The sequence below is a fragment of the Balaenoptera borealis genome (assembly GCF_965194805.1).
Source record: "Balaenoptera borealis genome assembly, chromosome: 12".
Classification (NCBI taxonomy): Eukaryota; Metazoa; Chordata; class Mammalia; order Artiodactyla; family Balaenopteridae; genus Balaenoptera; species Balaenoptera borealis.
The window spans coordinates 67657496-67672425 of NC_138869.1; the positions used below are offsets into that span (position 1 = coordinate 67657496).

A 14930-nucleotide genomic window follows, 5' to 3' on the forward strand; every position below is an offset into this window, starting at 1 on the left:
AAGAAAGATGCTTATGTTATACTTTTGCTATGGAAACATTTTTTTCTTAAAAATCCGGCAGAATTTTGTCTAAAATTTTTTTTTAATGTTCCACTAGAAACAGTTCAAATTCTTTGCTATTGGCCTCAAAAAACAAAGTTTTAATTTGGGGAAAAAAAGCTTAATTTAAAAAAAATTTTAGGAAAGTGTATTGAGTTATCATCTACAGCATAAGAATGAGCATATCCATTTAAAAAGACAAAGAAAATCCCTTCCAGTGGGTCAGCATCCTCTATCATGTTGAGTATACAGGACACAAACACTTAAGTGTCAGCCTCACGGGTTAGTACATAAGGATTGTTTAGATTGAGGTGGGGATATCAAAGTGCATGCAGTGGTCTCCAAGATTCCTGGAGTATGCACCCATCAGTAAAATAATCTGTACACATGTTTCCATTATATGAATATTTATTTTTTTGTTTATTTACTTATTTATTCATTATCTTGTGCATGTACTCCTGCACAAACGTACAATGTAAAACTTGCACCTAAATGGAAATCAAAATAGTGAAAACAAAAATTAATTCAGATTAATAATTTCTCCCCATGCCCTAATGATGTAGGAGACAGATGGGCCCCAGGCTGAGCAGCTGCAACCAGTCTCCTGCTGACACTTCAAGATAAGATACTAGCAGGAGCATCAGGCTCTGATTGGGTAGAAGACAATGAGACCACAATTTCCTCATTCTTGTGGTCAAGGGGATTTCCCAGCCTGGAACATGCACAGAGAAGGTCCTCAGTCTAGGGAGGCACCAAAGGAGGGAAGAGCCGCCAGCCCACAATATGTCCTGCCAACCTCCCAGAAACCTTCACGCTAGAATCCATCTTGGCTGCAAGATGCGTGTACCCACCAGGAAGGACCCTGACTCAGACCAAACATGGGTACAAGCAAGATGACTGACCAGAGACAACCTGGAAACTAACCCCATATAAGCAACCTAAGCTGCCCCTATTGCATGCAACTCACTCTGAGTTAACCCGTGTGCTCTTCCACATGTACTTTGCTTCTAATAAATGCTTTATCTGTTTCACAGTCTTGGTCTCTTTGCTGAATTCTTTCTTCAAAGAAGACAAGGACCAAGATCCTTCTTCCAGCCACCTCACTGCCAAGATCACTGGCACAACCACTGAGATGTGTTACCCGTTCTGAGACCACAGCAATAGGTATAACTCAAGCTACTCAAGCACCATGCATGGCTGATTTTTATGATGCAGTGTTTTTTGAGCTTCGTGGGGATTGGTAAACAATACTCACCAAAGCCGAGAAGCCAGTTTGCCCTAACATTCAAGAGACAGATATGCTTCTGGAGACATTCTTTGATGTCCCAGTAATTTAAAGAATGGGCTAGAGAGTTGGTGGGGATGGATGAGGGGCATTTACCTTCATGTATAAGGTTAAGTGACAACACAGTCTTTATGGCCGGTCATGTTTCTGGCCTCTTCCAACTCTGGCTTGGAGATTGTCTCATTTGCCACAGAACCTCATGGAAGCAATGAAGGGTAAAATAACTCTATACTTTGCCAGTCCTACACTTGTGTGCCTTGCCAGTCCCTCAGATCTCCCACTTAGGTTATATTCACACCTCTTCCTTCCCTGAACCTCCAGCATCGGACCTTTGACATCTTCAGGGAGTTGGATACCTCAGAGACCTCACACAAGTTTCTCTTTTCCTGGGATTTTCTTCAGAAAAGACAAACTCTTTTACCTTAATTCTAAAACCACCTGGTTTCAACTAAATGTCTGACATTTGGAAAACACATTAGCATAAGAAGATGCACATTTCTTCTTCGGAACAAGAACTAATGGGAAAATAACCCCAGGGTCCTTTCTGAAGACTCCCAAACACAGCTGCTCAGCTCAAGAAGTTGAGTTCAATACAGAGTAAATTCAGCCTTCCCCTCGCCCCCCAGGTGTTTTCCCGTTGGACACATTCCCCAAGCAGTGCTTCAGGATCTTCAGAAAAACAGGCCTTCTGGCAAAGGGTAAGGATCTCAAGGGAAAGTAGAAGAGTCCAAAACAGGAATTTCCTTCACAAGCATCTGAATATATCCTATGCTTTTTAACATTTTCTTAATTCGTTCAATAAATGGCAGCATTGCCCAGGCTAAACCTGCTTTCTTTGATTTAAGCAAAGTAGTATTCTCCCAAGAAATGTGCCCACGTGGGTTGAAAGCTCGCCTTCTTTTCCTTTCACTGACACATACTTCTAAGAGCATGTGCCCCACGGTGCAGAAGCAGGAGCACTCAGGAGAAGCCACAAAGAGCTTTCAAGGGTGTTCTTACTTACCTGAAATGCCTTGGCTATTTTAATTGTATTCATTTTCCCTTTACCATTATTTTTTCTCCCTCATTTCCTTTATTTTCCATTTCTTTTTTTCCCTTCCTTTTCTTGAAACACTTTCCCTCCATGAAATATCCACCTCAATTGAGTCATTAGGTTCATTCTTTCTAATTGATAAACAATCTAAACCCCAAAGCTTATTGCTATCAATTTGAAACTTCCACATCCTCAGCAGTGTATGTCCCTGAGGCAGATTTTGTAACACCCCTGCCCCACCCTCCACCCTCACAGCTACAGAAGAGTTGCTGTTAAAATATGTCATTTTGGCTTTGGTGCCATATTGGTATGGAATTTTCAAAGGCCTTAACCTACTGTTATCTCCTCAACTGTGTGCATTCATTGTTTGTTCAATAAATGTTAATCTGAGCATGAGTTGTGTATTATTCTAGGTCCTGGAGACACAGCAGTGGACTAAACACACAAAACTCCCTGCCCTCTTGGAGCCTCTATTTTACAGGAGAGAGACAGACAATATAAAAGAAAACAAGTTATGTACTAGAATGTGATAATGCTGAGAAAATGATAACTGTGGAAGCTGGATAGAGAGTGACAGGGAGTGGAGATGGGAGTATAATATATTTAAATAAAGTGAACAGGAAGCCTTCCTTGAGGGTGACTTTTAAGAAGAAACTTGAAGGAAGTGAGGAAATGAACCATGCAGATACCTGGGGAAAACACCTTAGGAAGAGGGGACTGCAAAAGTCAAGAACCAAAGAGGGGAGAAGATCTGACATGTTTGAGGAACAGAAGCTGGGGTGGCTGAAGATGAGTGATCCTAGGGAAGAGCCCCTGGAGATGAGGCAAGAAGAGACTTGAGAACAGGGGTCAGATGCAAAGGCTTGTCCGCTGCTGTGAGGACTTGGGTTTTTATCCTGAGTGAGAAGGGAAACTCTTGGAATATTTGGAACAAAGCAGTAACATGATCTTGTTATACTTTGGAAGGGTCATTCTGGCTGTATTAGGAATAAATAATAGGAAATGATAGACAGAAATGAATAAATTGGTGACTTGCAGTGGGGAGGGGTTGGGAAAAGCAGGAGGATACTGAAGGGAGTCTATTTCTCCAGGACACTTTTTTGTATAGTTTTGACCGTTGAAATAGCCCTAGTCTTTTACATATTCAAAAAGGTAAAATTAAATCAACAATAATGGGGGGAATCCTACGAGTGCCTATAAAAAGAAAAAAAATTAACATAGTCAGATATAGAAGTTACAACATAATCACACAAAGGAAAGCAAAAGAAATTAATCCAAGTAACTTTTGAGGTTTAATATATATACACCAAAAAAAATGCATGAAACATCAGTGTACAACTGAAAGTATTTATAAAATCAAATATACCCTTACAACCATCTCTCAGATCAAGAAACAGAACCTCACCAGCACCCCAGAAACCCTCATCCTCCCTTCCAGTCACTACCAACCCCCCAGCCCGCCAAGGGTAATTGCTACCCTAACTTCTAACAGCATGGATTGGTGTCTCCCCTTCTTTTTTTTTTTTTAACTGCATATAAATGGACTCATATGGTATGAACTCTTTTAAGTCTGGCTTGTTTTTCTCAATATTATATGTGTAAGATTAATGCATACTGTTATGTGCAGTTGTAGAAACTTTACTGTGGGAGAAAAGAGATATAAATATGAAGGCGGAAGATAAGGAAGAACCCCAATCTGTTGGATGTTAGAGGTGACAAGAAAAACATTGGTTTATCCTAGTTTTGTCTGCTGAAAGAACCTAGAGGCAATGATACCCCAGAAACAATGAGCACATTGGGCACCCAAATCTTGATAACTATATGCCATTCCCCCCTAAAATGGACCAGGGTTGGAGAAATGACTGATTCCAAAGTTGAGTCAAGAGAAGTATAAGATGATACTGAGACAGGCGGGGACCTGGGACCTGGGACCCTTTATTGCAGTGCTTGCACCTGGACAGACATCTCCTTGAGCAACAAAATACAAAGAAATTATAAGGGACTAAAAATAGCTGCATGCATGCACAGATGGGGCAACTTATAGACAATAAGATACAAAAAGACCAAAAAAACCTAAATGTCACTTCTGAAGAGCTGGGAGCAAAAGCAGGGTACTGCACATGCCCCCCTGCACACAACAGCACCAAAGGGGTGGGCAAACCACCTAAGCTACTGCTCCAGCCCAACCACTGGACACACCTCTACTCTCACGCCATATAAAGAACCAGCTCGCCCCCCCTCAGGGAGCAAGTAAGGGAACCTGTTTCTTGTCCTCACTCCCTCTGCTACAGCAGGGGCACCAATAAAGTCTTGCTTAAATTTCTTGTCTGACCTTTGATCAATTTCTAATGATTAAGGAGGCCAAGAACCCTGGTCGGTAACAACACTAAAAGTTACATATAGAACATAAATAGGTGGGGTAGAGAGAAAGTTCTTCCTAGCAGGAGAGTACCAACTAATAGCAGAAGCAATATAAGAATTAGAAAAAACTGAATCCTAATGAAGGCTAAAGCCATCAGGTAAAAGTTCAGGAACAGGATATATAGTCTCAAAGTATCTCTACTCAGGAGACTGAACCAGGAAGAAATAGAAAATATGAACAGACCAATCACAAGTAATGAAATTGAAACTGTGATTAAAAATCTTCCAACAAATAAAATTCCAGGTCCAGATGGCTTCACAGGTGAATTCTATCAAACATTTAGAGAAGAGCTAATACCCATCCTTCTCAAACTCCTCCAAAAATTTGCAGAGGAAGGCACACTCCCAAACTCATTCTACGAGGCCACCATCACCCTGATACCAAAACCAGACAAGGACACTGCAGAAAAAGAAAATTACAGACCAATATCACTGATGAATATAGATGCAAAATTCCTCAACAAAATACTAGCAAATAGAATCCAACAACACATTAAAAGGATCATACACCATGATCAAGTGGGTTTTATCCCAGGCAGGGATGCAAGGATTCTTCAATATATGCAAATCAATCAATGTGATACACCATATTAACAAACTGAAGGATAAAAACCATATGATCATCTCAATAACTGCAGAAAAAGCTTTTGACAAAGCTTTTGACAGAAAATGGGCACAGAGGGAACCTACCTCAACATAATAAAGGCCATATACAACAAACCCACAGCAAGCATCATTCTCAATGGTGAAAAACTGAAAGCATTTCCTCTAAGATCAGGAACAAGACAAGGATGTCCACTCTTGCCACTATTATTTAACATAGTTTTGGAAGTCCTAGCCACAGCAATCAGAGAATAGAAAGAAATAAAAGAAATGCAAATTGGAAAAGAAGAAGTAAAACTGTCACTGTTTGCAGATAACATGATAGTATACATAGATAATCCTAAAGATGCCACCAGAAAACTACTAGAGCTAATCAATGAATTTGGTAAAGTTGCAGGATACAAAAATAATGCACAGAAATCTCTTGCATTCCTATACACTAACAACAAAAGATCAGAAAGAGAAATTAAGGAAACAATCCCATTTACCACTGCAACATAAAGAATAAAATACCTAGGAATAAACCTACCTAAGGAGGTAAAAGACCTGAACTCAGAAAACTATAAGACATTGATGAAAGAAATCAAAGATGACACAAACAGATGGAGAGATATACCATGTTCTTGGATTGGAAGAATCAGTATTGTGAAAATAACTATACTACCCAAAGCAATCTACAGATTCAATGCAATCCCTATCAAATTACCAATGGCATTTTTTACAGAACTAGAACAAAAAATCTTAAAATTTGTGTGGAGACACAAAAGACCCTGAATAGCCAAAGCAATCTTGAGAGAAAAAAAACAGACCTGGAGGAATCAGACTCCCTGACTTCAGACTATACTACAAAGCTACAGTAATCAAGACAATATGGTACTGGCACAAAAACAGAAATATAGATCAATGGAACAAGATACAAAGCCCAGAGATAAACCCACGCACTTATGGTCAACTAATCTATGACAAAAGAGGCAAGGATATACAATGAAGAAAAGGCAGTCTCTTCAATAAGTGGTGCTGGGAAAACTGAAAAGCTAGATGTAAATGAATGAAATTAGGACACTCCCTAACACCATACACAAAAATAAACTCCAAATGGATTAAAGACCTAAATGTTAGACTGGACCCTATAAAACTCTTAGAGGAAAACATAGGAAGAACACTCTTCGACATAAATCACAGCAAGATCTTTTTTGTCCCACCTCCTAGAGTAATGGAAATAAAAACAAAAATAAACAAATGGGACTTAATGAAACTGAAATGCTTTTGCACAGCAAAGGAAACTATAAAGAAGACGAAAAGACAACCCTCAGAATGGGAGAAAATATTTGCAAATGAATCAACAAAGGATTAATCTCCAAAATATATAAACAGCTCATGCAGCTCAATATTAAAAAAACAAACAACCCAATCAAAAAATGAGCAGAAGACTTACATAGACATTTCTCCAAAGAAGACATACAGATGGCCAAGAGGCACATGAAAAGCTGCTCAATGTCACTAATTTTGGAGAAATTAAATTCAAAACTACAAAGTGGTATCACCTCACACCAGTTAGAATGAGCATTATCAGAAAATCTACAAACAACAAATGCTGGAGAGGGTGTGGAGAAAAGGGGACCCTCTTGTACTGTTGGTAGGAATGTAAATTGATACAGCCACTATGGTGAACAGTATGGAGGTTCCTTAAAAAACTAAAAATAGAATTACCATATGAGCCAGCAATCCCACTACTGGGCATATACCCAGAGAAAACCATAATTCAAAAAGACACATGCACCCCAATGTTCATTGCAGCACTATTTACAATAGCCAGGTCATGGAAGCAACCTAAATGCCCATCAACAGACGAATGGATAAAGATGATGTGGTACATATATGCAATGGAATATTACTCAGCCATAAAAAGGAACGAAACTGGGTCATTTGTAGAGACGTGGATGGACCCAGAGACTGTCATACAGAGTGAAGTAAGTCAGAAAGAGAAAAACAAGTATCGTATATTAATGCATATATATGGAATCTAGAAAAATAGTACAGATGAACCAGTGTGCAAGGCAGACACAGATGTAGAGAACAAATATATTGGCACCAAGAGGGGAAAGCAGTGGGGGTGGTGGGGGTGGTGGGATGAATTGGGAAGTTGGGATTGACATATATACACTAATATGTATAAAATAGGTAACTAATAAGAACTTGCTGTATAAATAAATATTTTTTTTTAAAAAAAGGACTACAAAATAAATATCTGCAGTCTTCAAAATGTCAATGTCAGAAAAGACAAAGAAAAGCTGAGAAAATGTCCTATATAAAGGAAACCAAAAAGGCATACATCTAAATATAGTACATGACTCTGGGTTACATTCTGGATTGAAAAAAAAACAATGCTATAAGAACAAAGTTATAAAGAACAGTGCACTAATTTTGCACTAATCTGGGCAAGAAAGAATGAGTTTGGGATGAGGGTACTAGCTGTGGAAATTAATATAAAATATATATTCAAAAACAGTATTGTATCTATGCTATATTTCCTAAATTTGATAACTGTAATGGGTAATATAAGAAAATTTTCTTATACTTAGAAGATCCATGTAGAAGTATTTAGGGATGAAATATTGTGATGTCCATATCTTACTCTCAACTGGTTCAACAAAAATGAAGAAGAATATTATAAATGATGATGACAATGATAGACAGATAGATAGATAGATACATAAATAGATACACAGATACATAAATAGATACATAGATAGAGATATAAAGAAAATTTGGCAAAAATGTTAAATAATGGGTGCATATAGGTGAAGGGTATTTGGTGTTAATTATAGTTTTCTTGGAATTTTTCTGTAGCTTTGATATTTTTAAAATAAAAAGGTTAAAAGTTTGAAAAGAATATATCTATTAAAACGTTTTTAGTTTTAATATGCATATCTTAGTTCTAACAAATCAGAAATATCAGCTATCAATGTGCTATAATGAATCCTTTGTTAGCCAGAAACAAAAATACAATTGAACTGTCACTACTTACTTATTTTGATGGTACAGACAGTTATTTGGCAATAGACGCTAATCATACTGGCTTATTTAAACTGATTTGTTATGACAAGATGTCCTAGGAAAGAACAGGGGTGGGGGGATCTAAAACTTTGCAACAGAATAAAAATTTATACTTAAAAATAGAAGACAATAGACTACAAGGGGACAAGGGAGAAGAAAGGAAGGCAGATTGGAGGCACTAATTTTGTATGGACAAGAAAGCATGAGTTTGGGACCAGGGCAATAGCTGTGGAGGAAGTGAGAACTGAGGAGACTCAATATATTTTCAGAGTAGATCTATGATGAGGCTAATGGACTGGATATGGGGTATGAGAGAGAGAGAGGAGTCAATGGTCACTCCAAAGTTTTGGACCTGAGTAAGAAAATGAGTATGAATAGATGCTTATAGGAGGACAAACCCTGGTAGGCAGCTCTATATACAATGACCTCTTCAAAGGAAGGGAGGATGAGGGGCTTCTGGGATGCTGGTGAGATTCTATATTTTGATCTGGGAGATGGTTATAAGGCAACATCACTACAGATGCTATGGACATCAAAAGAATAACAAGGGAACACTGTGAAAGACTGTATGGTCACAAAACTATGAACTTTGGGTGATTATGATGTGTCTATATAGGTTCATCTATCACAACAAATGTACCACTCTGGTGAGGGATGTTAGTAATGGGAGAGGCTATGGATGTGTGGAGGCAGAGGGTGTATGGGAAAGCTCTATACCTGACCTTCAGTTTTGCTGTGAGCCTTAAACTGTTCTAAAAAATAAAGTCTTAATAATTTTTTAAAAATGGTTAGATAACCTCTCACAAGGACCTACACCAAGAAAATGATAGATCCAGATCTCAAATCCAGGTCTTTCTGACTCCATGGAACTGTGATCTTAACCATTTTATCCTACAGTACTTCTCAGAGAGATGCCTCTCAGAGATGCAACTCGTGACAGTGACCAGCTGGAAATGAAAAGATTGGACTCAAGAGAAAGGAGTTGGATGGAGATGTACTCTCAGTTAACCTGGCCATGTCCATCAGTTATCCATGCAAGGAACTCCCATTTGGAGCCTGGGATTTACTAAAGGTGAAAAGTCTCCCATGGATGCAATTCCTGGTGAAAAGCCATCTACAGGATAAGTGCAGTGGATTTGAAATCAGACCTATCCATGCTTATTTGATCTTCCAAAAAGTAACTGCCTGTTACAAAATCGGAACACATTTCTAGAGTAACTTGACATCATTTCAAAGAATCTTCAAGTCTTAACATATACAACTTTCAGACAGAATATAACTGAAGAAAAGACAGAAGTTTACAGAAATTCACAACGGCTGAATTTCTGGAACAAAAACTTAGTATTCAACTGCTCCCTTGACTCTGAGATAAAAAGGCCTTTACAATAGCCAGGATATATTGGAAAGAGTTACAGCTGTGCTACCCTGGGGGAACAAGCTTAAAAGGCAGTGAAAATGCACTAATCTTCCCAATTTGAGGAATTCTAGAAGGAAAAAATGTCTGAATTTGCAAGCAAAGAACACTTTTATCTCCTTATTAGCTGAAATAAAAAGGGTCCCCAGCTATAGCACCTGTACACATATCCACCTGCTAGAAGGTATAGAAAAACAATCAAATCACTCTGGGATGCATTCATGGTGGAATAGATAAATCCTCTTCTCCCTGTCCTATTTCACTTGAATCTTGCATGTGACCCTGACTGCACGAGCAATTCCTCGCAAATAAAAGCTGCGGGAACATTCAGTACTCATTTATTATTCGATCGTCATAGGCCTGACATACCCAACACAAAACGTAATTATGTACAGCACCATAAACAACGTTATCTCCAGCTACTACTGTGGATAAATCTCAGTTTCAAAGGACATTACTGGAAAAAAAATACAGTAATGAAACTTCATAAATGGAGTGCAAAGTGTCACCTGAAGAGCGTAGGAATGTTTGAATGCCAGGTTAGGAGAGAGAGAAGGGAGGGATGGGGAGAGAGAGGGAGAAAGAAATAGGAGGGAAGTTCAAGGAAGGATCAAGGGGGAAGAGTGAGAACCATGGCTTCTGAATTTTGCTATCCCAATGCATAGCTAAGAATATGTTAAGGAGTCAGAATTGCATTTTGAAATGTGTTTTTAATAGATTTCAAAGTTTAGTTACATCTTAAATAAAAAGTAATTCTTTAAACTCATGATGCTTACTCCAACCCAAAATTTACTTAAACTACTTCTTGCTATATAAAGTTACAGTAAAATCAACTTTTCCTGGAGCAATTCTAAGATGAGCATCCACAGCAACTTGAACACCTGTCGTCTGCTACACTGTAAACAGTCACATCAACTACATCATAACTACTGTGATTTGAAAGAAGAAACACGAAGAGAGGACATAGTAATCGTAGATGTCAAAAGTATGACATGGTGACAATAACAAGGAATTTCAGTAGCAATGCCAGAGAACTCACAGTACATTCAAGTCCAAGGTACCAGCTGCCCATGGAGCCTGGTGCCACATGTCAAACTAGCAGATGTCAAGAAAGCAGTGATTGTAACGACAACGTCAGGGTCAGCCGACAGACCTTAACTGACAAACACTTGCCTGTGTCAGCTGCTGATATTGATGAGCTGCAAAGACGACAAAGCATTGCACAATTATGCCCTCCTTCCTTCCGCTTCGCCAACAACTCTGGACCAGAAATAGAAATGCATCTGTTATTTCAATCTCATCTGAATATATCAACCTGTCTCAACCTTAGCAGTGTTCTAAGAGAAACTCTTTGTCTGAAAATGGAGGGAAGCCCTATTTTAAAGGCTATGAAAAGGGCCTAATCTGGTTTGGTTGCAAAAGTGTCACTCTTTCAAATGATATGTATGTATGTATGCATGCATGTATATACATGTGTGTGTATATGAATATATATGTATATATCAAATGACTAAGATTGACAGAAACAACCTTAAATTGAAAGCCTTAAGTAAAAACCTCAGATTTACAATAGCATCTACATTAAATTAAGTGGCACTCTCAAGTAAACTCAAGGAATTTTGCTGGGTATCATCTATGTGCCAGGAACTAAGGAAATAAAAATGAAAAGGTCTGTTCTTGCTCTCACTTGAATTCATAGCCTTAGGAGAGAAAGAGACAAACAAACACAAAATATTACACAATGAGGTAACTGCTACGTTAATCCATAGATGGGGAAAATGCTATGCTCATTCATAGATGGGGAGAAAATATTTGTAGTACATAAAATCGAAAAAAAAAGGATTTAGAAGTCAAAAATATATTTTAAGGTCTCCACAAATCAGCTTTTAAGAAATGGAATAATTACTTAAGAAAAAGTTTTAAAAAATGAAATGGAATAATTAGCAAATTATGGAAGGAGAAAATTCACAGAATGAGAAACACAAATGACAAAAACAAACAGGAAAAGATATGCAATCTTCCTAGTGATCAGGAAAGCACAAATGAAACCATAATGAAATGTCATATCCTCCCCGCCAAATTGGCAACATTAGATGCAGCCAGGATGCAGAGCAACAGGTAACATCACACACAGCTAAAGGGAGAGTAAGGCCACCTTGGAGAGCAGTTTGGCAATACCTCAGAACAGGAGACTATAGGTACACTCAATGACCAGCAGTCTCATCCCTAGATGTATACCCTAGAGAAGCTCCTGCACCTGGCCCAAGAAATCACGTACATGAATATTGTATTGATGTTTTACATTAGAGGAAAATGAGAAGAAAGTAATCTAAATGCCCATCAACTTAAGAATAGATAAATAATCTAATGTATTTATCCGTGAAATAGTACAAAGCAATAAAATTAATTCCCTAGAATTATATGTATCAACCTACCTGTCTCTTAAGAGTAGAATATTGTGAAAATAGCAAATTATAAAAGAATAACTACCATAACATGATTTGTGTAGTATTCAAAAAACCACAAAACCAGCTATATATAATTTTATAGATTATAGGTGGTATTAGTATAAAATGCTCATGAAAATTATGAACACTAAACCCAGGATAGCAAACTCTGGGCAAGAGTGAGAAAAATAAGATAGAAAGAGGTAGATAAGAAGTTTCCTTTAATATTGAAAGGTCATTATTTCTCTTTCTTACGGATCAGAACTACTTTAAGATACTAACAATAAACTCCAAAATTGCAACAAAAGCAGAGGTAAAGGAGCATTTGGTTCTGCCTCAAGGTAAATAACACTGAAATTAAAGTGAATAAAATGATGGTGGGTCATTATGGTATCAAAAAATAAATCTGCCATGGAGAAGTCAGAATATCCTAAATTTTTTTGATAAAAATATATTCATCCAAACCCTGATTTAGAGGGCTCACTGCTTTCTATTCATTTGCTTGCAACTGAGACTCTGAACATAGTTGCTATGATCAAATATTCTATGTAATCTGCACAAGCATTAAATGTCCTCCTTTTCATCACCACGGATGGAAACCTGGGAACGTCTTACAAATGTGAAGGTAGCACCTCCCCAGGATCTTGCTCCTCTTGAAAATCAAACTGCTTGACAGCAGCTCACTTTCAGAGCAAAATCTTTTCTGTGATTCTGAACAGTGCTTCATCCCACCAGTGGGTAGCCATGGAGAGATGTTGAGAGCAAGAGACAGATGGCATCTGTCTGTTGATATCGCCATGTAGATCAGCAGTGTAGTCAACAAACACTTATTAACCACCTACTGTGTTCAGCCACTGTCATGAGCAAATGGAGGGAGGTGAATTGCAAGTAATCTACTGCTTTTAGGAAGCTCCAAGAGAGACTCGTGAATAAACGAGGGCACCAGAGGGAGGTACATCAGTGCCAGAGGGGACCAGGGGAGGTGGGGAGGCTGGTCTGAATGGTAAAATAAGATAAAATGGCCCTTCACAGAAGTTTTGAAGGGCACTTCAGGCATAATCACAAAATCATGACTCTTAGAGTTGGAATAGAGCTCGTTTAAAACAAGGCTTGTGAGGTCAGGGTGAGGAAGATTGGGGGAAGCAGGGCATAAAAGGAGGTGAAGTAAATGTTCTTTCACCAAGACTGGTGATGAAGTCTTGTCCAGGAAAACTTGGTCTGACTCAAGTGAAACAGAAAGTGCACAGTACTTTCAAAGTTTCTTCTGGTTCTTTGGGTAGATGGTATATCTATATCTATATCTACATCATCTATATCTATATATCTATATATCTTCATCTAGATAGATAGATATAATTTTTTCTAAGACAAAAATTTATATATCTATCTGTAGGATAGAGAACCCAGAAATAAAACCCACCCACTTACGGCCAATTAATCTATGACAAAGGAGGCAAGAGTATACCGTGGAGAGAAGACAGACTCCTCAATAACTGGTGCTGGGAAAACTGGACAGCTACGTGTAAAACAATGAAATTAGAACAGTCACAGAATATACAAAAATAAATTTAAAATGGATTAAAGACATAAATGTAATATACTATAAAACTCCTAGAGGAAAACATAGGCAGAGCACTCTGACATAAATTGCAGCAATATTTTTTTGGATACATCTACTAAAGAAAAGAAAATAAAAGCAAAACTAAACAGGACCTAATTAAACTTAAAAGCTTTTGCACAGCAAAGGAAACCATCAACAAATTGAAAAGAAAGCCTACTGAATGGGAGAAGATATTTGCAAATGATATGACCAATAAGGGGTCAATATCCAACATATATAAACAGCTCATATGACTCAATATCAAAAAAAAAAAACAAATAACTCAATTTTTAAAATGGGCAGAATCCTAGAGGGGTGGGATAGGGAGGGTGGGAGGGAGACACAAGAGGGAGGAGATATGGGGATATATGTGTAGCTGATTCACTTTGTTATACAGCAGAAACTAACACACCATTGTAAAGCAATTATATTCCAATAAAGATGTTAAAAAAAAATGAGCAGAAGAACTGAACAGACATTTTTTCTAAAAGGACATGTAGATGGAGAATAGACACATGAAAAGATGCTCAACATCACTAATCATCAAGGAAAGGTAAATGGAAACCACAGTGAGATATCACTTCACACCTATCAGAATGGTTATCATCAAAAAGAACACAAATAACAAATGTTGGCAAGGATGTGGAGAAAAGGGAACCCTTGTACACTCTTGGTGGGAATGTAAATTGGTGCAGCCACTGTGGAAAACAGTATGGCGGTTTCTCAAAAAACTAAAAATAAAACTACCATGTGACCCAACAATCTACTCCTGCATATATGTCTGAAAAAAACAAAAACATTAAAATCTGAAAAGATAAATGCACCTCAATGTTCATAGCAGCATTATTTATAATAGTCAAGATATGGAAGCAACCTAAACATCCATCAACAGATGAATGGATAAAGAAGATGTGGTACATATATAATTTTTTCTCAGACAAAAATTTATATATATATCTATATATATATGGATATATATATATAGAGAGAGAGAGAGCAATGATAGATAGGTAGATAAATAGATTTTTAAA

At 37.7% G+C, this 14930-nt stretch overlaps 1 protein-coding gene across 24 annotated transcripts in view; it reads right to left on the reverse strand.

The window, feature by feature from the left end:
• Window positions 1-14930, reverse strand: part of MLIP (muscular LMNA interacting protein) — a 283518-nt gene that overhangs the window by 183279 nt on the left and 85309 nt on the right. For 13 of the 24 annotated variants that reach the window (XM_082347120.1, XM_082347121.1, XM_082347124.1 and 10 more), the window contains exon 2: window positions 11026-11112. The exons of 10 other annotated variants lie outside the window; for them this stretch is intronic. In XM_082347120.1, the coding sequence (XP_082203246.1) occupies window positions 11026-11112 (87 nt within the window). One more of the 24 variants, XM_082347141.1, reaches the window with a different exon arrangement.